The sequence below is a fragment of the Helianthus annuus genome, chromosome 17, assembly GCF_002127325.2.
Source record: "Helianthus annuus cultivar XRQ/B chromosome 17, HanXRQr2.0-SUNRISE, whole genome shotgun sequence".
Lineage (NCBI taxonomy): Eukaryota > Viridiplantae > Streptophyta > Magnoliopsida > Asterales > Asteraceae > Helianthus > Helianthus annuus.
This window is the reverse complement of record NC_035449.2, coordinates 37,431,857-37,456,125: the sequence shown is the minus strand read 5'-3', so window position 1 is coordinate 37,456,125 and position 24,269 is coordinate 37,431,857. Positions and strand designations below refer to the sequence as shown.

The window sequence follows — 24,269 nt, the reverse complement described above, 5'->3', positions numbered from 1 at the left end:
ATTGATTTTTTAGAAAAGTCAGTATAGAGTGACTTATTGACTTATTGGCTTTTTCCCCTCACATACACCCTCATTGCCAAACATCATTTTGGAGCTTATGACTTTTCAAAAAGCCAATAAGTCAATAAGTTGTTTCAAAAAGCTTAGCCAAACATGCCCTTAATATATTAAATAAAAGTAATAGATTCGTTTAAACTCACGAACTTGAAGCTCAGGTTCGTTTACTAAACAAACTTATTTTTAGGAGATATGTTGGCTCATAAACAAGTTTAAATAAGCTCGGCTCGGCTCGGCTCAAACAAGTTTGACATATTAATCCACTTATTAAAGGGTCGTGTTTGAGTTAACCCATTTATTAAACAGGTCATCTTCGTCTGCCCAAAACTTAGTTTTTTCTATGTCGTGTTTAGACCTTGTTTCAGGTAGTGTCGGAAATTGTAACCTCTAACAGATTAAAAAAAACCTAAGATGTTAAAGAAAATGCTTACCAATATTTCTGTTTAATTTTTATGAATATGTAGGTGTGTTAATTCATGTGAAATGTTACTCTTCGATTTGTGTCATTGTTGTTTACGTGTATGTTAGATAATAATATTAGTAGGTCCATCACGAAACTAACATTAACCGATTAAACTAAACTCAAACTCATGTATTTGGTATTAGGTATGTTTGTTATAAGTCAAATTCAAAAACCTAATTTAAGGAATTTCAATAAAGATTATTTCAGTAAAAAAAAAAGGTTTTACCGAGCTACTAGGAATTTCAATATAGACTATTTCAGTAAAAAAGGTTTTACCGAGCTACTAAAGATAGAATAACTAACAAGATTATCGCCGGATACGACGTCGTAAGAGGCACTGCAGTGCAGGGGCAGTGCCTAGCCAAAGTTTCAGACTTTCAGCAAGTAGTTGTCGACAACCTGCAGACGATAAAGAAACCCTTAAACGGAGAGTTAAGGATGGCGGTTACAGGAGATTTAAGCGCGTATGCTGCATTACGTTGTTCACCGAATATTCTCCTCCATACCAGTCCACCACCTCCCCTCAAGGTCTAATCTTTATAACCACCCTCTTTCGTTAATTTTCGGTTTCAATTAAAGAAAGGTTTGTTAATGCTTGCATAAAACGCTCAATATCCGAATCCATGCTTATATGATGCTGCTTTGGTACTTTATAGCTTATATTTTGGGAAATAGTTATGAGATTGAAACCTTGTTATGCACATTTTGTTTTGGTAGGTAATAGATCCAGAATCCGTTGGTTAGACATACTTTATGATGTGTTTCTGTTGCGTTAAGCCAAAGAGAAATTACTGTATACCGGACCTTAAATATCACCTGCGCATTTTGGGCGCATTGGCTATGTGATACGAACCGAATCGTTATCTAATGATCCAAAGAAAATAGAGAGAAGCTTGATACAATATTTAGAGAGAATTAGACTAAATCAACATTTTCATTCATAATCTCCAGCAAAGAACATACGGCTATAAATAGCCTTACAAACAAATAAAATAAAATAACCAACTACCGCTAACTTAGAAACCTAAAATACGGAGGAAATGTGGAGATGGTAACTGCCCATTTTCCCATTTTTTGACCCACTAAAATGCACTTGACAAATAACTAGAAAATAACTAGAGTAGGGGGGGGGGGGATAGTGCACAGTCCTCCCAACCGCCGGAGTGATCTCACTCCGGGAGCCGCTACCCGACCAAGCTAGCTCCGCGGTGACTTCCCCATGCCGAGTTCTTACCCTGGGCGACATATGCCACTCCCAAGACTAACATGAATTGATATATAGAAAAATAACATGCAGAGAGACACGTGCATGCTTCTTCCTAGCCAAAGTAAAGAACATATCACTATGGATCCCATCAGAACTCCGTAGATAAGTAGATAGAAGAGATGTCGTGCTCGCAGGGTATAGCAGACATTAAGTATCAGCGGCACGTTTTGGGTGCATTAACTGTGGATCCCGTCAGAACTCCACAGTTAAGCATGTTCAGGTGGGAATAAGTGAACTCCTGGGAAATTTCCACTGGGGCAACCAAAAACAAACTTGTAAGGTCTTTTGGGCAAAACATATAATATTGGTGGTAAAGGAGGCCGGATGTTACGAATTAGGTCTGAGTCATAAACTTGTTGATAAAGGCCATCAGTCAAAATCTGGATTTTGCGGGTATATGAACACTACTTACGTTTAGAGCTCATGATATTTATCAATGTCTATTCTCTTACACTTTGGAAGTTGCATTTTTATAATAATTACCTTGTATTCCTTCTAACTGCATGACGGTATCCCTTTTAACTGCAGGTCAATTTTACTAATTTTGTGAGACGAGAATCATTAACCCGCGGGCTAACAACACGCTGCCACTCTAATAAACCACTTGACATCAAGGATTTCGAAATGCTTCATACCACCATTGACAACGACGATAATAGCTTCCTATTCAACGCCATAAACATGAGCTTCCTCAAACGCGTAACCCTCGCTTGGAAGATACTGTTCCCATCACCATCAACAATCCAAAACTCAAACGCCAACATAGCAAAACAGCGGCTAAAAATGATCCTCTTTTCCGACCGATGTGCAGTCAGTGATGACGCAAAACAAAAGATAGTCAGCAATGTTGTTAACGCGCTTTCAGATTTCGTGGTCATTGAACCTCAAGATAAAGTCCAGCTCAGCGTCTCTACAGACCCTGCTCTTGGAACCGTGTATTCCGTCACCGTGCCAGTGCGGCGCGTACGCGCCGAATACCAAGAGGAAGATGAAGCAACGATTGTAGATGTTGAATATAAAGACAATGGTGCCGTTTCTGGCTCTGTAGATGTCAAGTTTGATTTCTATGTTCCAACTGAATAATTTGTTAACCAGTTTAGTTTGTATTAAATTGTTAAACTTGTTCCACTTTGAATTGGATTTATGTTTTAACTTTTAATTCTTTGTAGTTTGTAACTTTGTCCAAGTTCATAGTAACAGGGGTTAAAGTTGTAAAGAGTCATAAAGACAGGGTCTTTAAGTAACTAATGTGATATTACAGGGATCTACAGTAGATATCAAAACTGCAAAATCTAATCCAACGGCTAGGATTAAATCAAGAATGACACGACTTCTTCAACATGTTTTGCACGGCTCTTCTTCCTGAAAAAAACCCTAACTTGCTACTTACCTTTTTGTCACATTTCTCTCTAGAAGCTTTGAAGAAACTCAAACATGTCGGATGAAGAGCATCAGTTTGAGTCAAAAGCAGATGCAGGTGCATCCAAAACTTACCCTCAACAAGCTGGTACCATTCGTAAGAATGGTTATATTGTCATCAAGAATCGTGCTTGCAAGGTACTTTACTCATATATCTTTTTTGTTTTTACTCTTTGTAATAAAATCTTGGATCTTTATTGTTTTTTTATATTATGAGCAAAACCCTTGTGTTGTTTGACTTAGTTATGATATTAAAATCAGGTTTGAGATGTTAATATAAGTGGATTCTTGGGCCAAATTGTTCATAAGCTTGTTTTTTATGGGTATGATTGCCCATGATTTTTGGTATTGATTGTTTTGGTACTAGTTTACTTTTGACCCAATAAAAGGTTCCTGCTGTTTTCAATTTTCTGCTTCAGTGTTCATTGATCTTACTTTTATGATGAGTGATGTTTTCTTCCATGATTGTTATGCTGGAAATCAGGCCCCAAAACCGACACTCGAACAATCGGATTTTGTGGTCAAGTCAAGATCATGAATCTTTCTGCTTTATTGAATTAATTTTCACACAAAGTCCTGTTGCAATCTAACTATTTATACTAAAATCAGGAAACAAAATAAACCATAATGTTCTTACATACTAATAAACATACCAAAATAAACTAAACTTATCTTTCAACTTTCTTTTGGTTTGGCCCCTTTAACTTTCTTGATTCTTTCACATTCGAACTAATTAGGATTAACTTCCAATATGTTAAATTCCACTTCAAAGTTTATTCATTTACTACAAATTTCAACTCTTGGGGAATGGAAAGCTTTCATTTTTATTCGTCGACTTTCATAAGCATTTATTTTGGTACAGGTTGTAGAAGTTTCAACATCCAAGACTGGAAAGCACGGTCATGCTAAATGCCACTTTGTTGGAATTGATATTTTCAATGGAAAGAAGCTTGAAGATATTGTTCCGTCCTCCCACAATTGTGATGTATGTTTATAATGCATCCTAGCAGTTACTTTGTATGTGTGTGTGTGTGTGTTTTCTCTTTGCATTGCGAAAAGGTGGTCTTTTTGCAGCAAAGATGGTTGTGTGTTATGTGATTCTTCTCCGTTTGCAATACATTTGCTTTAAAATTCTTCATCTAAGATAATCTTCATTGGATTGCAGGTTCCTCATGTGAATCGTACCGACTACCAGCTTATTGATATATCAGAGGATGGATTTGTATGCTTCTTTTTTCATTTCTTCATTCTTTTGTTCATAATGTAAGATTTCAAATATTAATGTTGACTTTTATAGGTGAGTCTGCTGACTGAGAGTGGTGGCACTAAGGATGACCTCAGGCTCCCAACTGATGACGCTCTGCTCACGCAGGTTCTCATTATTTCTATTTGATTAGGGTGTTAATACAGCCACAACCCAAAATCTTATTTTCACACCCTCTATACGGGTCATATAACACTATACGGCCCGTATAGAATAACCTTACATGACAAATATTGGGTCGATATTGCTATATGGCTCGTATAATGTTATACAACTCGTATAGATGGAGAAAATATTAGGTCATATAACATTATATAGGTCGTATGACATTATATGAGGTTTGGGTCGTATAATGTTATACGACTCGTATACATGGAGACAAAAAAACATTCTGTAACGTTTTTTGTGCAACATTCTCCTCTACGACCAGTATAACTCTATACGGACGGGTCGTATAGATGTAGGGGTGTGAAAATAAGATTTTAGGGGTGTTGGAATAGGAGGAGCCTTTGATTATCGTTTGCATAAAGCAATTGGCTTTTGGTCCAGAAGGCCCTTCATTTTGTTGATTGTGAAACATTTTTCGAAAAACTCTCATGAGTCAAATGTTGGAAGAATGTTGTTGACTTGAGTTGCTGAAAATGTATGTGCAGATAAAGGATGGTTTTAGTGAGGGAAAAGACCTTGTTGTGACAGTGATGTCTGCCATGGGAGAAGAGCAGATCTGTGCTCTTAAGGACATTGGTCCAAAGTAACTCTGTTCTTGAAATTATTTAGCTTTACCTATAAATGGGTCCCTTTTAGTAATAGCAGTTTGGGTTTGGATATTTACCTTTGGATCAATGGATTCTTGTATGTATGTATGTATGTATGTGTGGTTGGAACCAGCGGTGATTAATATGTCACGTGTAGCATTATGGAACAAGTTTGTAATACAAAAGTTGCAAAATAACCTTGTTGAGAATGCATGAATGGGAGGCAACTTGCACAAGCTACTAATATGTTGTCATATATAACACTAGCGACGACGCATGTCGTCATAAGATGGTCAATAAACCACATAAGGCGTACATGGTAGAGTTGGCTATTGTCTTCCTTTTAATGAATGTAGGTGGTTGATCCATTTCAGCCCACTTCGAAAATGTTCACTTTCAGGGGCAACACCTATTCCATACAACATAATCCGAACAATCTATTTAGTTTTTGAACTTATATAAGAATTTAGGGAAATATAAATGAACAATAAGAAACATGAAATTATTCAAGATTTTACATTTCTCATATATGAGATTATGTAACCATCAGAAATTATATCTATAGTTAATTACATAAATGTTTTTATTATTACTATAGTTTTTTCTTGTGAAATTGTATACATTAAGAGATCATATTTATTGGAATAAAAATTCACAAGCATATATGCCATTCCCAATAACAAACCAACGGCACTAAAGTTAAAAGGCTTCTTTCCTTTTAAAATTTAACACTTGTCCTTCTGACTCTTAAAACAATGTATACAAATTTTATACACTAAATTATACAAGATTAAGTCTATATATATTAACCAATGGGGTGGTGATCTATTGGCAAAGGAAAAACCTTTAAACATCCTAGAAATGGAAAGTATGGGTTCACGTCACACACATAACAGGAGTAAAGAATTTACCGTTCAAAAAAAAAGTGTGTATATATTAATATTTTGATTACTATTCTTTTTCTTGTGCTAATTTAAAGAGTATCCAGAATATCTAAATGAAATAAAATTATTATATAATAAATAAGAATTTGTATGCCATGTGCTCTCATTATATAATAAACCAATTCTTTTAGAAACAAAGCAACTTTATATAGAAATTGTCCTATACTTTTATTTATCGTCATGGCTAAACATAGGATGAGAGGAAATTTTCTTCTTTTCAATTTAAACAGAATCCATCTATTTAGCGGTATTAAAAGAAATCTATGGATAAACGTTCGAGTGCCAGTATTACTTCTGTGTAATATAAGTGTCTCGATAACCTGATCACCCAGTGATAGGACCTGTAGTCAAGCTCCATTACATAAACCATTCTTTCGATCAATATTTCTTGATAACGTCACTGGAACACTGATCTTTGGTAATAATCAATGGTTTGGCAAGCCTAAAAATATAACTCCATTTAGGATACCTGGTGAGTAGACTTGCATTAAAATTATTATGAAGATGTTATACCCTTAAACCCGTGTAGTACACTGGTCTAATAACATTAAAAGTGTTTTCAAAGCATGGAAGTAAACCGGTTTTCAAGTATCGGATTAACCTATTTTTTACCATTTTTATTATTATAATATAAAATAATAATTTATTTAATAGATTTTTTAAACATGTAGTAAAAAAATCATTTTAAAGAATAAAAATGTGTTGTCACAATGACATTATTTATTTATTACAAGTAGAACTGTTACTAATAACTAATTATATATTTTAGATAAGTTAAAGAGTAAACTGCCAAATAGGTCCCTGAGGTTTGGTCACTTTTGTCACCTCAGTCTAAAACTCAAACTTTTTGAATCTGGGACCCTGTGGTTTTAATTTTGTTGTCATTTTCATCTAAAGCAAAATATGATCAGATTTTTTAGTTAGCATCCAGTTTTTTTTGTCTTTTTCCTATCTTTTAATGAATGGCAAAATGGTCAGTTTTTTTTCAATTTGTTATAATAAAACGTTAAAGATTATTTTACCCTTCATTAAAAGGGAGGAAAAAAAACCAAAAAAACTGGATGTTAACTGAAAAGTCTGAACAGATTTTGATTTTGGATGATAATGGCAACAAAATTGAAACCATAGGGACCCAGATTCAAAAGTTTTAAAATTTGGACTAAAGTGACAAAAGTGACCAAACCTCAGGGACTATTTGGCAGTTTGTTTACTGTAAGTTAAAAGTAAATGATCAATATCTAAGTAAACAATAAAACATTTATTAGTATTAAGTTGTTAAGAAATTTTTCATTGTTTTGTATTAATTAATTAATTAATAATAATAGTGAATTGAACGAGAGAATGTCATGTGACATTAAGTAGATTCTTTTATTAGTATGAGAATGTCATCTGACATTAAGGCTATATGGTGTGGTCATGACCCTCATGACCACCATGACCCTCCACGCCAGTGCTATGTCACCCACCTCTAATCCACAATCTACAATCCAAAACCACTACCCTAAGGGTAGAGGTGTACAAATCGGTTAATCGGTTATTAAAAAACCGGTTAAAAAAAAACCGGTTTTTTTCACCCAAAATAAAAACCGGTTTTTTTATAACCGGTTCCGGTTACTAACCGGTTTTTGAGGTCCAAAACAATAACCGGTATAACCGGTTGGGACCGGTTTTTAACCGGTTTTCCCAAAAAAACCGGTTTTTTACCGGGTTTAACCGGTTTTTTAATAACTGGTTCGGTTAATAACCGGTTTTTTAAGTCAAGAATAGTAACTGGTATCAAAACCGGCGGTTAAAAAAAACCGGTTATAAAAAAACCGGTTAAAAAAAACCAGTTTCGGTTTTTTTCCGGTTTCGGTTCTAAAACCAGTTTTTTTTTGTACACCTCTACCTAAGGGTGTGGTCATGACCCAAACCACTATCCCCTTATTTATTTTAATTTATCTTTGTCTAAAGAAAAAAGAAATGATTACTTGAAAAATGGAAATGAGGACCATGGTTGTCATGCTTTAATCCATGCAAACCATGGTGGATTAGTAAAGGGATGGTATAGCATTCCATTCATTTTCTTACGTGACGAATCATGTCCCAACCATGAGCCCTATACCCTTTAGCCTAATAAACCTTTTTATTAGTATTAGATTAGATGCACTTACTTATATGGAATTTCAATGATATCTTATCAGCAAAATATTTTTTACATTTTCTAAATCGTCATTAGTAACTATTTAATATTTAAACTCGTGTAACATAGGTTTCTCATATAGTTTGAAAATATTTTAAAAATATTGGATTTTAATAATCCAAACTATTCTCCGTTGGCCGCCAACAATCACAACTTCAAAAATATCCACTCACAGTCCCAAGTACTATTAACATATTAGCCTCCGATGGACCCTGACTGACAGAACGCTAGCGCCGTTAGTCCCCGGTCGTCGGAAAAACGTTTTTGGCCAGAAAAAAGGTTTCTAAAGGTCCGATATAAGGTTACAACTTAATACTAATAAATGTTTTATTGTTTACTTAGATATTGATCATTTACTTTTAACTTACAGTAAAATGTCATTTTCGTCTCTGGGGTATGGACGCTTTTGCGACTTTCGTTCCTGATGTGCTATTTTCACCCAAAAAATTTTAAATCTTGTCACTTTCATTCCCGAGGGCCATTTTTCGAGGGGCAAAAGTTGCAATAAATTATTAATCTCAAAGATGAAAATGACAAAAAAATAAAAATAAAGCAGAAGGACATCAATGCACAAAAATCGTTTTGGAAGAAATAGACAAATATATCCAATCCTCAAACACACAAATATATCTAATCCTAACGACGATTTTGATAATTTACTCTAAATTTATAAAATATCTATGAGACTGGTTATTGTTTGCTTTCCACTCTTATCTCAGAAATTTTGATACTTCAAATTTATTTTGTTATCTGATAAAGATCCAAAAAAGAAAATGTAAGGCTCGGTTGATAACGCAATGCATTTATGCATCGGAGTCAGAAAACATTTTATCAAAAAGATAAATTTGATTGGTTAGAAGTGAAACTTAAATCGAAATTCCATACAAATATAAAGACTTAGAAGTGAAACTTAGCTAGTGTTTGGTACGTAGGAATGAGAGATGAAATAGAATGGATGATTACGAGGGAATGAAGAAAAGGGTGTTTGGTTGGTCAATGGAATGGAATCACTCATTCCAAAATGCATTCCATTCCCTCAAAATCATTCCTTCCACCCCCTATGTTTTTTTCCATTCCATCCCCCCTTGCACCATTCATCAACAACACCACAACCCACCACCTTCGCCACAACCCACCACCGACACGATCGCCGCCACCCGCAACCACCTCACCCCGACAGCCACCACCGCCGCCGCCACCCACTCGCCACCGTTATCACCCACAGCTGCGACCAACCGCCACCACCATCGTCGACGCCGCCACCACCACCACCAACCGCCGCCGCCGCCACCAACCGCCACCTTTGCTGCCACCCTCCACCACGACCACCTTGCCACCACCTCCACTCATCGTCGCCGCCGCACCGCCACTCGCCCCACCACCACCACCCATCGTCGCCGCTGACACCCCCCACCGTCACCTATAACCACCCACAATCACTACCACCGACCACCACCACCACCACCACTCACCGTTGATTTTATTACTCCGATTTTCTTGCCTACCGAACAATACACAATAATAATTCATTCTATTCACACATGGTAACCAAACAAGACATGCAATGGTAATGATCCATTGCATTCGCTCGTCCATTCTATTACCTCGTCAATTTCATTTCTTCGTCCATTCCATTACCCCATACCAAACAGACCCTTAAATCATAATTCCATAAAAATATAAAGACGAGTAAAATGTCATTTTCTTCATGGCGGAGGCAATGTGTAAGGAGGGGTAGCTCGGGCTACCCCTTAACTCCGTCTTTGTAGTGTAAAGGTACCATTTAACTACGTCTACGTACTGTAAAATTTTTATCTTTTTATACAAAGGATACCTCTAATCCAAAAAAAATTTGGATACCTCTGAATTTTTTTGCTAGCTCCACCACTGATTTTTGTCCTTGAGGTTTAGCAAGTTTTGTGACTTTCGTCCAAATGTTTGTTTTTCTGCATCTAGATCCAAAATGTTTGAAATCTTGCCATTTTCATCCGGCTCGTTAACTCCATCCATTTTTCTCCGTTAAATAAGAGGTATTTTCGTCTTTTTGGTAACTTAAAAGGCAATTCATTCTTTTTCACCTTATGTAAAAAGACGAAATACACCTAAAAAGACCGAATTGCTCTTTAAGTTAACAAAAAGACGTGACTACCTATGACTTAACGGAGAAAAATAGATGGAGTTAATGAGCCGGATGAAAATGACAAGATTTCAAACTTTTTGGATGCAAATGCAGAAAAACAAACCTTTGGACGAAAGTCACAAAACTAGTCATACCTCAGGGACGAAAATGACATTTCAATCGGACATTATAAAAATTCGTTTATTATACCATTATCACAACCCACACCAAAAGATCGATTTCTTGTTCTTAGGAGCAAATTACATTTGATTTTGGTTTCTACAATGACAAATTGTCAACGAAAAATATTCATCAGTTGACAGTAGATAACGTGTTGTATTATAAAAAGCTCAATTCATTTACATGGATCAAGAATAGGGCAAAGTTAGATCTCTTGATTGTATAGCTTGGTATAAATTCCACTTTGTAAACTTCTTAAACATGTAACTCGGGGTTGAATGTACATTGGGTAGTTTATATATACCATTTAAAATCTTTGCTATTTTTTTTTTTTTTTGGTTCTGTACTTGTTGATATTTTTTTTATATATTCCATATAAAATCATGACGTTTTCCCATCGCAGTATTGATTTAATCCCCACGCAATGCGTGGACAGTAAAACTTTGTTTAGTCAATTGAAGGCCAAGTTTTTTAAAATATTTAATATTCATAAAATTGTGAGAGAGAAAAAAGGACACTTAGCTTCTAGGATGTAAAGTTGAGGTCAAGTATAATACAATACACGCGGGAAAAAGGTAAATAACAAAAACTAATATGGTTTATTTTTTTTATTTTATCTGATTTCCTATTTTCTTGGAAATATGTAAAATGTGTTTTTTTTTATAAAATAAATCAAAATAATGATAAAAACAAACTATTCGTTTATACCAAACTTGTAAACAAGTTTATAATATTTCCTTTAATGATGTAACCATACGTGGGAGTATTTCTAGAAGATGTATAGTAGGGATGAGCAAAAATGGAACTATAATTGAAACCAAACCGTTAACCAGATAAAAGATTTAAAACTACCCATCATCAACTTAAATAATCGGTTATTTAATTAAATATGATTAACCGGCCATTTGATTATGGTTACAATTGTATCTTTGTTCAGGGCCGGCTTAATCATTTTGGTGGCCTAAAGCAAACCCGAAATTCAGGGCCCCCAACTCCTAGTTTGTGTTTATTTTCCTTTTATACCTCCATTTTTAGCTTCGAACCAGACGAACCTCTAGTTCTAACTTTTATATATCCATTTTCAGTTTCGAACATTTGAATTCATGCTGCAAATGTCCATAACCAAGCTTGGAACACCATAACCGAACCGTTTTCAGTTGGAACAAAGCAAAAAAAGAAAAATACGTTGGACAACTAACCGAAACATGCCCAAAACTGATGGTCAACCAACCATCGTTTATGGTTATAATTATGGTTAAGCTTTTATATGTGGATACTTCATTAAGAGCATGTGATTGATAGTCATGCTGAGAGATATTTCGAGGGACAAACGTTCTTCCCCTTAGTGTTTTGGCATGCCCTAGCAAACACATGAAATAAATCTTGCAAGGCTACTAGAAGAGGTAAAACTTCATAGCTGTTTTTCGTTCTGGGGTCGGGCAAAGGCGAATGAACTAACGTGGGATCAATGGCGAGACTTTGAGTTACATTGTATTCGTGTGTAGGGTCGATGTAATGTAGTTCTGTTGATTGTATCGTTGTGTATGCTGCTAACAGTTTGTTGGCGTTGTGTTTGGTGAAATGAATGCATTTACTGGTCGTTCAAAAAAAAAGATCCCTTGCACTCGTTCATCTTTTTACGAATGTTTATGGTTTATCGATTTTTTACTGACATCTTGATTGAACTGGCTACAAGAATATAAAGTACACATTTTTTTTAAGTCTATTGATGTTTGGTGTGATTTTATTAGGTTTACTGATTTACAATATGAAATCTAAGTAGAATATTAAATCTCGAGTATGATTAAAAAAAAGAAGAATTTACTAATACTATCTATGGATGTTATAGTATGGATATAAATATAATCTAACTGCAACACATGAACGAACCTTTTTTCAAACCATATGTCGAATGCTTTTGAAGGGGTATGGTCCCAAAAAGTCGCGCAAACCTCATAACAGGTTGCACGTGAGACCATACTCCTTAGCATAACAACTTGATAATAACAGCCTCGCGCAGCTTACGTCACATTATGACTTAGCCCCGCGCGAGGAAGAGCACATAATGAAGTCAGATAGCAACACTTAGCATGAAAACAATGGTATAAGTGAACACACTAGCCCCGCGCGGGTTAGTCGCCACCAAGCAAAATCATCTCCATAAGAAGACGCGCTGTTACCTACAGAGGTACACAGGGTACGAGTGGCAGGAAAAAGAGCCAATGAACGTCCAGCAGGCTCTGTTCAATCGTGCGCCACGATCTTCTGACGATAAGTACACAAGGACGCCTACGTGGCACCAATCAAGAGACGGGGACAACTGTCCCACGATCTCCACTTGTCTGCTGATGACAGAAGGGACAACAAGGCCGACAACAATGACACGTGGCTCCAATCAAGGTGCGCCAGCACCGACGAGCATCTAGAAGCCACTAAGCAGTCGAGGCCAGCGAGGCAAAGAGCATATTCGTTGTCCGTTTCTGGCCCAAGGCCCATCAGCCCACAACCTCTTACACCACTCTGGCTATAAATAGAGAACTTCATCCCTCAGGTTATTCATTCTATTCTCTTGGCTCTCACTCTTTACTACTTAATTACTCTCAAAGCAATCGCTTATTCTCACGCCGGAGCCCGGTTAAGAGGGAAACCCCCACATTCCCCTCTTAACGAGTAACGGTGTTCTGTTTTGCAGGTTGAGTAACCAGTCGGAGCTCAAATACCTAAAAGAAGATTAACCTCTATGAAAGGAACATAAACCCACCTAATTAATACCTTAATTAGATCACTGTTTCTTCATTGGCGCCCACCGATTTTTTTTTCTATAACCACCCTCATCTTCTTTATTTGAGCCTTTGACATCTTTTCATCCTTCGACTATGACTGGTCAAGGAATCTTTCCAGAGTTCGGCTTCGGAGCCAACTCCAACACGGCCTTGGGTGAAGGAGTCCAAAACCTCCAAGCCCAAATCGAAGAGATAGGTGAAGTTGAGATCACCAACACAGGGGGTCAGCGCGGGAGCGTTACCCGTATCACACAAATGGCTACCCCAGGTAACAACGGCGAAGGACCGTCCAACCCGGTGCCACCTCAAAATGTATCTGCATTACTTGGCTTACCAGAGGGCGAAACCCCAGCCTCGTGGTATGCCAAGAACATCGCCACTATCAATGCAGCATACCAATCGCTCATCGCGCAGCAAGCAGTGTTGACGGCAGAACCGTCCTTGGTCACTCCTCCTAGTCAGGGGGTGCGCCAAATGCCACCACCAGCCAATCTTCAAGGCAGAACCAACAGGCCTCCCCCTACAAGACGTGTAAGCGTACAAGACACGCGCGATACAAGAGGGGAAACGGATAGTCACTATGAATATCCGTCGAACCTTCAACGAGGCCCTGTTCACAGCCGGCTCACGCCGCGCAACATGAACAATGAATGGGAAGAAACCGACCCATACGATCCTACATGGGAAGGTGATGAAGAGTCGTCAGTCTTCAATCGTTTACCAAAAAACCACGAGTACTATAAGCCAAGACAACATATTGGCTATACAGAAGAAGCTGAAAGAGATTTCCGCCTGGCTTACAGGCCAGCGGAAGCTGCGGAACACTCCAAGTTTATCCCGAAAATCGCACTCGCACCACTCTCACGAGAGAAGCTACCCCCAACCGTTGGGAAATTCAATGGGTTGACTGACCCAGACGACCACGTCAGAACATTCACGAGTGTGGGCTGCATGGGAGGTTGGAACATGCCCATGTGGTGCCACCTGTTCATTCAAACGCTGACCGGAGCGGCTCGCGCCTGGTTTGACAGCCTTCCGCCCGGAAAAATTAAGTCATGGACAGACTTCAAGACACAATTCTTAAGCTATTTTAGCCAACAACGTCGCTATCAGCGTGATACGGCGGAAGTAGAAGATATATGGCGAAGGGATGGTGAAGGTCTTGAGGACTTCATCACGCGTTTCAACAAAGAATGTTTAGAGATTGGCGGCGTCAGTGAGCAACTCATGCGCTGCCACTTCAAGAAGGCTATACGCTGTGATAGCCTCATTAGAACCATCACAGGCAAAGATGGGATGCCAAAAGAGTGGGATAAACTGATGGAAGCAGCAAAGATCGTCGCACAAACCGAGGAGTCCCTTGCTGGTGGAAAGGGTTATTACTCCGAAGATCGATTTTCAAGAGCAAACGAGAGGCCGCGCGACAACAACAACAACAAGCGCAACAAGTACAAGAGTCATGACTGGAAGTCTGAGAGACCCAGAGGCCGCGATGACAGGCCACGTTACAGAGAAGATGCGCGAGATACGATTGACCGAATCGGTTACAAGAAAGCAGTCAGAGACGACAACCGCGACAAACACTGGACTCCGCTCACAAAAACTCCAAAAGAGGTGTTGATGACGGAGAATGTCGATTTCAAGGCGCCAAGGCCGATGACAAACAAGAAAGGCCAAGACCCTAACTTATACTGTGATTTTCACAAAGATTCGGGGCATTTGACCGATGACTGCTACAGTTTGCGCCAGGAAATCGAAAGAGCGCTCAAAAGCGGCAAGCTAAGCCATTTAGTGAAGAATGTGCGCAAGGACACCCGTCAACTCCAGCGTCATGATGAAGGCAGCCACAAAAAGGTGAGACGGCTAGAGACTCACATGGTCAACGGACCAAGATACACCGCGAGAGAAAAAGGCAAACGGCCCTACGAGCCTTCTTGGCAAGAACAGCAAGTCATATTCCCAGTAGTGCGCGGCGGTCCTCGCGCTACACGACCCGTCGTCATTACTGGCATAATTGGTCACTATGAAACTGAATACATCTTCATCGACCCAGGAAGCACAGCCGACATCATCTACGAACAATGTTTCAACCAACTCGATGAAGAAGACAAAGCGAGACTCGAGCCAGTCGATTATCCTTTGTCCGGCTTTTGCAATGAAATGGTCTTCCCTCTCGGGCAAATCAGTTTCCCTGTCACGCTCTCTGACGGGAAACACTCAAGAACAACAAATGTGAACTTTATGGTAATGCCAGTGAAATCAAGGCATGATGTGCTTCTTGGAAGGGAAACACAAGGCGAACTAAACATGGTGACTTCAACACCTCATTCTGCCATAGGGTTTCCTACCAAGACAGGCGTCGCAATCATATACGCCAAGAAAGAAGTGATGTCAACTGAAGAGATGCGCCCGACAAAAGCGGCGAAGGTCTCTACGACCGAGCCAGAAAAATGGGTCTTAAACCGCAAGTACCCTGAGCAGACAGTGACAATTGGCCACGCCATTTCGTCAGACATCAGAAAACATTTGAAGCAACTGCTGTTCCGCAACATGGATATATTTGCCTGGACGCCGGCAGACATGACCGGTGTCCCGCGCAACATCACCGAGCATTGCTTAAACACTTACCCATCTGTCGAGCCAAAGGTCCAAAGAAGGCGCAGCCTAGGGGCAGACAAGACAAAGGCAATGAACGAGCAAGTATGCGAGCTGCTTAAAGCCGGGATCTTGCGGGAAGTAAGATATCAGAGTTGGGTGGCGAACCCTGTGATGGTCGAGAAATCAAATGGCGGATGGCGCATGTGCGTAGATTACACTGATCTCAACAAGGCGTGCCCAAAGGATTGCTATTCCTTGCCTGAGATCGATAAAAAAATCGATTCCCTCGCGCCATACCGATGGAAGTGCTTTCTGGATTGCTATAAAGGATACCATCAAGTGCAGATGAAGCTAGAAGATGAAGACAAGACAGCCTTCAGGACTGATCTTGGAATATTCTGCTACACCAAAATGCCTTTTGGTTTAAAGAATGCAGGCGCGACCTATCAACGCTTGATGGACAAAACCTTCGCAGGTGACATCGGAAAGCACATTGAGGTTTACATCGATGATCTAGTGGTGAAAAGTCCCGAAGAGGACCAAATGTTAAAAGACATCGAAAAAACGTTCAACTCATTGCGCAGCGTAAATATGAAACTAAATCCAGCCAAGTGTTCCTTTGGCATGGAAGAAGGAAAGTTTCTGGGCTTCATTGTCACAAACGGCGGTTTCAAGGTGAACCCAGAGAAGGTACAAGCTATAGAACGAATGCCCTCGCCAAGAAACATCAAGGAAATGCAACGACTAGCCGGCCGGCTGGCCGCGCTAAATCGATTTCTTTCCAATCACGCCGCAAAGTCGTATCCCTTCATTAGCACGTTGCGCAATTGTGTGAAGAAGCAAGAGTTCAAATGGACCCCGGAAGCCGAAACAGCTTTTCAACAAATGAAAGCGTGTCTGATCGAACTCCCTACGCTGACGGCACCGTTTGAAAAAGAGCCCCTTGTGCTGTACTTGTCCTCCTCGGATAAGGCAGTAGGGTCAGTATTGTTGGTAGACAGGAACGGCGTGCAAACCCCGATCTATTACGTCAGCAGGATACTCACAGACCCAGAAACAAGATATTCCACAATGGAAAAGCTGGTTCTTGCGCTACTACACGCCTCCCGAAGATTGCGCCGATACTTCACAGGCCATGTGATAACTGTGCTTACCAATTTCCACATTGGCACTATACTTCAGAAGCCTGAGACATCAGGCAGATTGGCAAAATGGGCCATTGAACTGGGCGGCCATAACATCTTGTATAGGCCGCGCCCAGCCATTAAGGGGCAGGTCCTCGCCGACTTCATCACAGAAGTGCCGGCCGATAAAATCAAGGAGTGCGAGATGATAGAGACTCCCAAGGAAAACACAACAGAGGAGATCTGGATGCTTTACACTGACGGGGCATCAAATGAAGATGGCGCGGGAGCAGGTTTACGTCTAGTGAGCCCAGAAAAGCACGAGTTTACTTACGCCATTAAGCTCGACTTCAAAAACACCAACAATGAAGCTGAGTATGAGGCTTTTCTGGCAGGCTTACGCCTCGCCATCAAGATGGGAGCAAAAAACTTGCGCGCACATGTGGATTCACTCCTGATAGCCAGTCAAGTAAATGGCATATACGACGCGAAGGGTGAAGTCATGGCTTTATATCTGGAACAAGCGAAAGAATTGCTCCAACAATTCAAAACCCACGAAGTCATACATATCAATCGCTCAGAAAACAAGCCCGCAGATGCCCTGAGCAAGCTCGCCTCGACCTCCTTTCAACATCTAGCCAAGGATGTAAGGATAGAGGTACTCAAGAACCCATCGGTTTTACTGCGCCAAGTTAACGTAATCGAAACAGGGCAGACATCATGGATGACCCCTATCATCCAATACTTGCGAGAGGGGGTGCTTCCTGAGAACAAAGCGGAAGCAAGAAAGATCCAAAACAAAGCCCTACAGTACGAAATGAACAACGGTATCTTGTACCGAAAATCCTTCTTGGGACCACTACTGCGCTGTGTGGACCCCCAGGACGCGAATTATTTGATAAGGGAAATCCACGAAGGGATTTGCGGCATCCACTCCGGACCAAGGATGGTCGTCGCGAAGATCATGAGCGCCGGTTACTACTGGCCGGGTATGCATGTTGACGCAATGAAGGAGATCCGCAAGTGTGACTCTTGCCAGAGGCACGCTCCAAAAACGTTGCGGCCTAAAAATGATCTTATCCCCGTGTCCACCGCATGGCCCTTTCAGCAATGGGGAATTGACATGGTAGGACCCTTCCCGGATGCCCCCGGCGCCGTAAAGTTCATCATAGTAGCTGTCGACTACTTCACGAAGTGGGTAGAAGCCAAAGCCCTTGCATCCACCACAGCCATGATTGTGCGCAAGTTCATATGGGAGCACATCATATGCAGATTCGGCCTCCCGCTCAAGATCGTGACAGACAACGGCACCAACTTCGCGTCAGACGATCTTAAGAACTGGATGAAGGAGATGAACATTGAACACACTTTCACCTCCGTTGCGCACCCACAAGGCAACGGACAAGTGGAAAGTGTGAACAAATGCATCGTCGAAGGGATAAAGGCCAGATTAGGAACAAGGCGGCGCGGATGGGTCGATGAGCTCCCAAGCATTTTATGGGCTCATCGGACCATGCCAAAGACAAGTACCGGCGAGACCCCTTTCAGCCTAGTCTATGGCTCAGAGGCGGTAATCCCGGCAGAGATTGGCTTGCCCTCGCCGCGAATGACCACGGTCAACACGGTTGACAATGAAGCAGAAAGGCGTCTAGACTTAGACTTGTTAGAAGAACGGCGCGAAATCGCAAGAATCAGAGAGGCCAAATACAAAACCCAGCTGGAAAGGTACTACAACACAAGGGTTCGCATTTGTACCTTCAATCCAGGGGAGTACGTCTTTCGCGACAACGAAGCGTCAAATGCGGAACGCCCAGGGAAATTGGCACCTAAATGGGAAGGCCCATATCTGATTCATGAGGTCCTAGGCAAAGGGGCCTACAAATTGCGCACCTTAGATGGCCACATCTTACCAAGAACTTGGAATGCGCAACAATTGCGCAAATGCTATATGTAACCTTTTCGGCCTCGCGCCATTTTTCAATTTCGCCACGCCGGCTACGAGCCATTGGCAAATATGTATGAAGGCCTAAGAGCCAACTTCTGATTTGAATGAAAACATACGACATGTTCCATAACATTGTTTTTTCGTTACAAATGCATGTTAAACTTCTGATTAGCGCGAAAACACTCCAGCATTTTGAGATGGTTCAAAACCACCTCCAAGGTCCTCCGCAAACAAAGCGCGAGACCGGGTGGCCACCTTATACTTAGATAACGCTTCCATTTATTCGAGCTAATTTAACCTAAGTTTTTACAGCAATGCAATAATTGCAACAGAAAAAACGAAGGCATTTCATTGTCATTAAAACTGCGCAAAAGCGCATCACTTACAATCAAGTCAGAAACAAAGGCACAAACGCCTATCAACAAACTAACAACCTACTCTATTTGTCTTCTTTCTTCTCACCATCATCATCTTCGTTCCCTTCACCATCGTCGCCATCGTCATCACCTCCGCCATCATCACCAGCTGCTTCCTCATCAGATGATTCAACAGTAATCGGTGGATCAAGGATCGCCTTGAGGCGCTGACACCAATCATCCTTTTTTAAGGCACTAACAACCAAGTCCATGATGGGCAAGGAGAGGTTGTCATATGAGTTCTCAGCACCGGCCAGCGCAGCATCAGCTTGTTCCGTCACTGAGCAATGACTTGTATCGAATTCTTGTCCCAGCATTCGCTCAACGTGATCAGCACACTCCAGGTAACCTCCTCGATGACCAACCGCACGCGCCGCATCCGTAAGAGCAGCAACAGCGCGATCTAGCTCGCCGGCGTTCAGGATGGAGTTGGCAACCTTCATCAAAAGAGGAGCATTAAGAATAGACTCTTCAACATGTTAAAGAAAAAGGTAAGGCAAAAGGGACTTACCAGCACTATTCCCCGAGTGCGCATCCATTCTGCTTCAGAAACAAGCGTGTCCACAATGCCTTGGGCCTCAGAATAATTTGTCTGAGCCACGTTGAGCGCCGCAGTGCTGACAGCACGCGCCTCCTCAGCATCGGTGGCCTTGACCTTCTCAGCCTCAAGGTCAATCTCCAAAGACTCGCATCTGTCGATTTGCTCATTCAAGCGACGCTTGAGTTCCGCTATCTCAACGTCCTTGGCATGGAGATCCTTGTCCTTGTTAGACAATTGCACCTTGGCTTCAGTCAGCTCAACCTAAAAATTGACAAACACCTTGAGAATTGACTTAGAGAAACCTCGTAAACAAAAAAGAAGAGCGGGAATCAGTAGAACTAACCTCCATCTGCTGCTTGGCAGTTTTTTCACCCTGCGCTTCCTCCACCTTTGAGGTCAAGTCCGCAACTGTAGCCTCAAGACCAACGATCTTCTGGCGTAGAGCATAAGTACGCTCGTTGTCTTGAGCGCATATACGCTTGAACTCGGCCTTCTCCTTGGCCAGTTGCTCTTCCACATTATGAAGTTTCTTTTGCAGGCCCTCGCGACCCCACTCTTCAGCTTTCCTATCAGCCTCAAACTTGGCTTTCTCCTCATCAAATGTGGCCTTAGCCTTCTCAAATTCACCAACACGTTTTAGCACACGTTCTCGGTAAGCCTCCCAGTCGGCGCGCTCTCTGACCATTGTTCGCCATTCACGAACTATCTGATGGTTAGCAGATCGAGCGTTGGCCTCGGCAAGAATGTAAGTGCGATACAACATTTCATGCGGCTTCGCCTTTTGACGGTTAACTTCGCCAGGAGTGAATTGGTTCAAGTACCAATCGCGAGAAGGACCAAATTCAACAAACGTATCCTTCTGCCTTAAGCTCCAAGGGGCTTGATGAGGAGCATCACCACGTTCCTCTTCAGTATAAGTTTTATAATATATGTCCCCGACGGTATCCTTCGCACCTATCACATTGGGGTTATAGCCCCCAGCTCCTCCAGAGCTTGCACCACTAGACACATAGCGCCCTAACCCCTTAGAGGTAACAATCGGCGCAGCAGGGGGAGGTTTTGGGACACCAGACTGCCCTTGAACAGAAGACTGATCGGCAGCTCTTTCTTTCCTCGCCTCTTCCGCCTTCCTCTGCCTATCCGCCTCCTCCCTCAGCTTTCTCTCCTCTTCCGCTTTCCTCTTCCTCTCCGCCTCCAGCTTTCTCTCCTCCTCCTCCTTCCTCTTTTTCTCTTCCTCTTCTTTGCGCTTTCGCTCTTCAGCCTTCTTCTGCGCTGCAATCCTACTCTCTTCTTTCCTCCGATCCTCTTCTGCCTTTCGCTGCGCTTCAGCAGTTTTCGCAGCATCAAGCGCAGCAGAATCGGAAGGTTCAGTGGCAACCTTAGGTCTTTTCGTGCTGGGTTCAACAAACTTAACCCCCTTTTCAGGGGTCTTCTTCTTGATCTCTACAAGAATAAAGCAAACGCACTTGAGCAAAAAGAGGTTAAATTATAAAGAAGGGAGATAAGAGCATACCAGGAGAAAACTGGTATAACGAGCGCAACTTGCTCTTCTTCCCAACAACGGGAATAACAACTGAAACAGGCGCAGAGGCCATACCAGTTGTCGCCTCGCTTCTACCCCTCTTTCTTCCAATCAACGGGGCAGTCTCTTCTTCCTCTTCTTCTTCATCCTCAGGTTGAGATGGAGTTGCATCAGCATCCGGGTTACGAGAACCCGCGCTCCCAGAGCCCTTTGACCCACCAGCGCCAGTCTTTCCCATAGCTGCATATGATAAACCTTCATAAGAGTCACTGATTATCACGTAATCGTCTAAGTCACGTTGCCGGAGGCGAAGCGTACCTTTGACAGCAGCAGTAGTTGCGCGACTGGCGCCAGGACCCTTGCTGGTCACTTCAACATCCGCCTTCTTTTTCTTCTTCGAAGGTTTCTTCTTCTTCTCCTCTGGGTCAACCCCCAGATCGCGCAACACACCTGCAAAGATTTTAGGCAACGAACTTAACTCGCCATTCGAAGACCCTACTGACTCCTCGCTGGAAAGATAGAAAGTCTCTTTCCCAGCAGAAGTCACAGAGCGCAATGGACGAGGTTTAGGATATTGCGCACCTTCAGTTGCATCCGGCGGCGAGGCGAAGGCGTCAGCAGGAGGAAACATGAAGTTCCCCTTTATCTGGTCATACCAGCCTTCCTCATCATCGCGCAGAGGGCGAACGCCCATGGAGCCACCAAAGGCTGGGAAGGCAGCCTGATAGAGTTGCGTCTCTACACAACAAAAACAAAGTATAAGAAACCAGTTAAGTGAATGTACTCGGAAACAAAACAAAAAGGGGGAAAGTATCTAACCTTGATCCCCGATCTTCAAGACCGGGAGTTCCCTGCTACTAGGTGACCACTGGTCACTCATCTTGGCAGCAACCAGAACATTCTCCCCAAATACCCGGTTAGGGGTTGCGGTAAGCTGCTGATACCACTGAGCAGACTTCGGTATAGGAAGGTCCTCCTTTGGTATAACCTCGGTCCATTCCCTAAACGGCATAGCTATTGGCAAGACTTCCTCCCGGATGAAGAAGAACTTGGGTTTCCAGTCGTGGAAACTCTTGGGAGGATTCAACAAAATCTTCTTAGCCGTACCACGGCTAGCAAAAGAAAAGAACCCCATTGTTCTTTGCAGTTGATAGAAGACACGAAACTTATTCACCGTCGGCTCAATGCCGTGAGATTGACACAAGAACTCAAAGTGCCTCACCCTCACCATCCCAGGTGGGCTTAACTGCGAAATATGAAACTTGTAGTAGGACAATATGCTACCAAAGAAGTTAGTCGCCGGCAGCCGGAAGTTTCCTTGAAGGAAGAAGTCTTCGAACAAAGTAATGTAACCGGGTGGGGCATCAGCCGCGGTCTGACCCTGAGCAGGGTACCGGGCATCCCACTCCGGTGGAAACCTAAAACTTCGAACGATCTGTTCGAATAAACCTAAGTCCCATCTCAGGACTGGGACTGGCCCCTCCTCACTAACAGGAGCTTCTTGATGTTCTTCACTCATATTTCAAGAAAAAGCTGGAAAAAACTTGAAGAAAGTTTGAAGATTTGAAGAAAGTTTGAAGATTTGAAGAAAGTTTGAAGAAGATGAAGAACAATATGAAGACTCAAAGAGAAAAAGGGAGAAGAAACGAAGAGAAAGTGAATCTCTCACCTTTCTCTTCGGATATATATACCCATCGCATTTAATGCGATGGGTAACCGTGCCGCACTCGCCGCAGGGGCAACCAACGAGAGGTTGCCACGTCAAGCGGAAAAGCAGGGACGACGGTTACCACGCGCGCGTGGCATCCACTCTCCTGACATGAAGTGCAACCGCCGCAGGCGGCATGATGACATCCGTGCCAGGGGTCAACTCAAGCGTCGCTCTCAGCGACTTATCTCACCAACCTGTCAGAGGTTCAAATTTCGAAGTTTCCCGCCATAAACCGTGCAAGTAACTTCATGCAGAAGTCACAAGAATCGCGCCAGATATACGTAAACTACTAACACCTCGCGCGATTAAAAGGACAAACAAGATATCACTCGACAACTGCCTAGTACCTGCGCATCGAAAACCACAGTTTCCTACATGCGCCTTACAAGTCAAGACTAAAAGGACAACTTCCCCTTCTCTTATTTTTATCAAGTCCAGAGCTCCAACCACTTGCGTTGCGCATGGTGCAGCACTGGACTGGGGGGACTTGAAGGGGTATGGTCCCAAAAAGTCGCGCAAACCTCATAACAGGTTGCACGTGAGACCATACTCCTTAGCATAACAACTTGATAATAACAGCCTCGCGCAGCTTACGTCACATTATGACTTAGCCCCGCGCGAGGAAGAGCACATAATGAAGTCAGATAGCAACACTTAGCATGAAAACAATGGTATAAGTGAACACACTAGCCCCGCGCGGGTTAGTCGCCACCAAGCAAAATCATCTCCATAAGAAGACGCGCTGTTACCTACAGAGGTACACAGGGTACGAGTGGCAGGAAAAAGAGCCAATGAACGTCCAGCAGGCTCTGTTCAATCGTGCGCCACGATCTTCTGACGATAAGTACACAAGGACGCCTACGTGGCACCAATCAAGAGACGGGGACAACTGTCCCACGATCTCCACTTGTCTGCTGATGACAGAAGGGACAACAAGGCCGACAACAATGACACGTGGCTCCAATCAAGGTGCGCCAGC

At 42.0% G+C, this 24,269-nt stretch overlaps 3 protein-coding genes across 3 annotated transcripts; 2 read left to right on the top strand and 1 right to left on the bottom strand.

The window, feature by feature from the left end:
* Positions 1–789: 789 nt before the first annotated feature.
* LOC110926197 (cell division topological specificity factor homolog, chloroplastic) lies at positions 790–2,963 on the top strand. The gene is made up of 2 exons (XM_022169953.2): positions 790–1,048; positions 2,316–2,963. Exons 1-2 carry the CDS (start codon positions 959–961, stop codon positions 2,868–2,870), a joined length of 645 nt encoding a protein of 214 aa, XP_022025645.1. The 5' UTR covers positions 790–958; the 3' UTR covers positions 2,871–2,963.
* Positions 2,964–3,113: 150 nt separating this feature from the next.
* LOC110926196 (eukaryotic translation initiation factor 5A) lies at positions 3,114–5,465 on the top strand. Its single transcript, XM_022169952.2, has 5 exons — positions 3,114–3,344; positions 4,069–4,191; positions 4,372–4,428; positions 4,504–4,578; positions 5,124–5,465. Exons 1-5 carry the CDS (start codon positions 3,222–3,224, stop codon positions 5,223–5,225), a joined length of 480 nt encoding a protein of 159 aa, XP_022025644.1. The 5' UTR covers positions 3,114–3,221; the 3' UTR covers positions 5,226–5,465.
* Positions 5,466–19,235: 13,770 nt separating this feature from the next.
* On the bottom strand, positions 19,236–23,679 carry LOC110924005. The gene is made up of 7 exons (XM_035986198.1): positions 22,399–23,679; positions 22,162–22,317; positions 21,898–22,029; positions 21,571–21,819; positions 20,401–21,500; positions 20,028–20,318; positions 19,236–19,953 (listed from the first exon to the last, which is right to left on the bottom strand). Exons 1-7 carry the CDS (start codon positions 23,096–23,098, stop codon positions 19,540–19,542), a joined length of 3,042 nt encoding a protein of 1,013 aa, XP_035842091.1. The 5' UTR covers positions 23,099–23,679; the 3' UTR covers positions 19,236–19,539.
* Between the last annotated feature and the right edge of the window lie 590 nt (positions 23,680–24,269).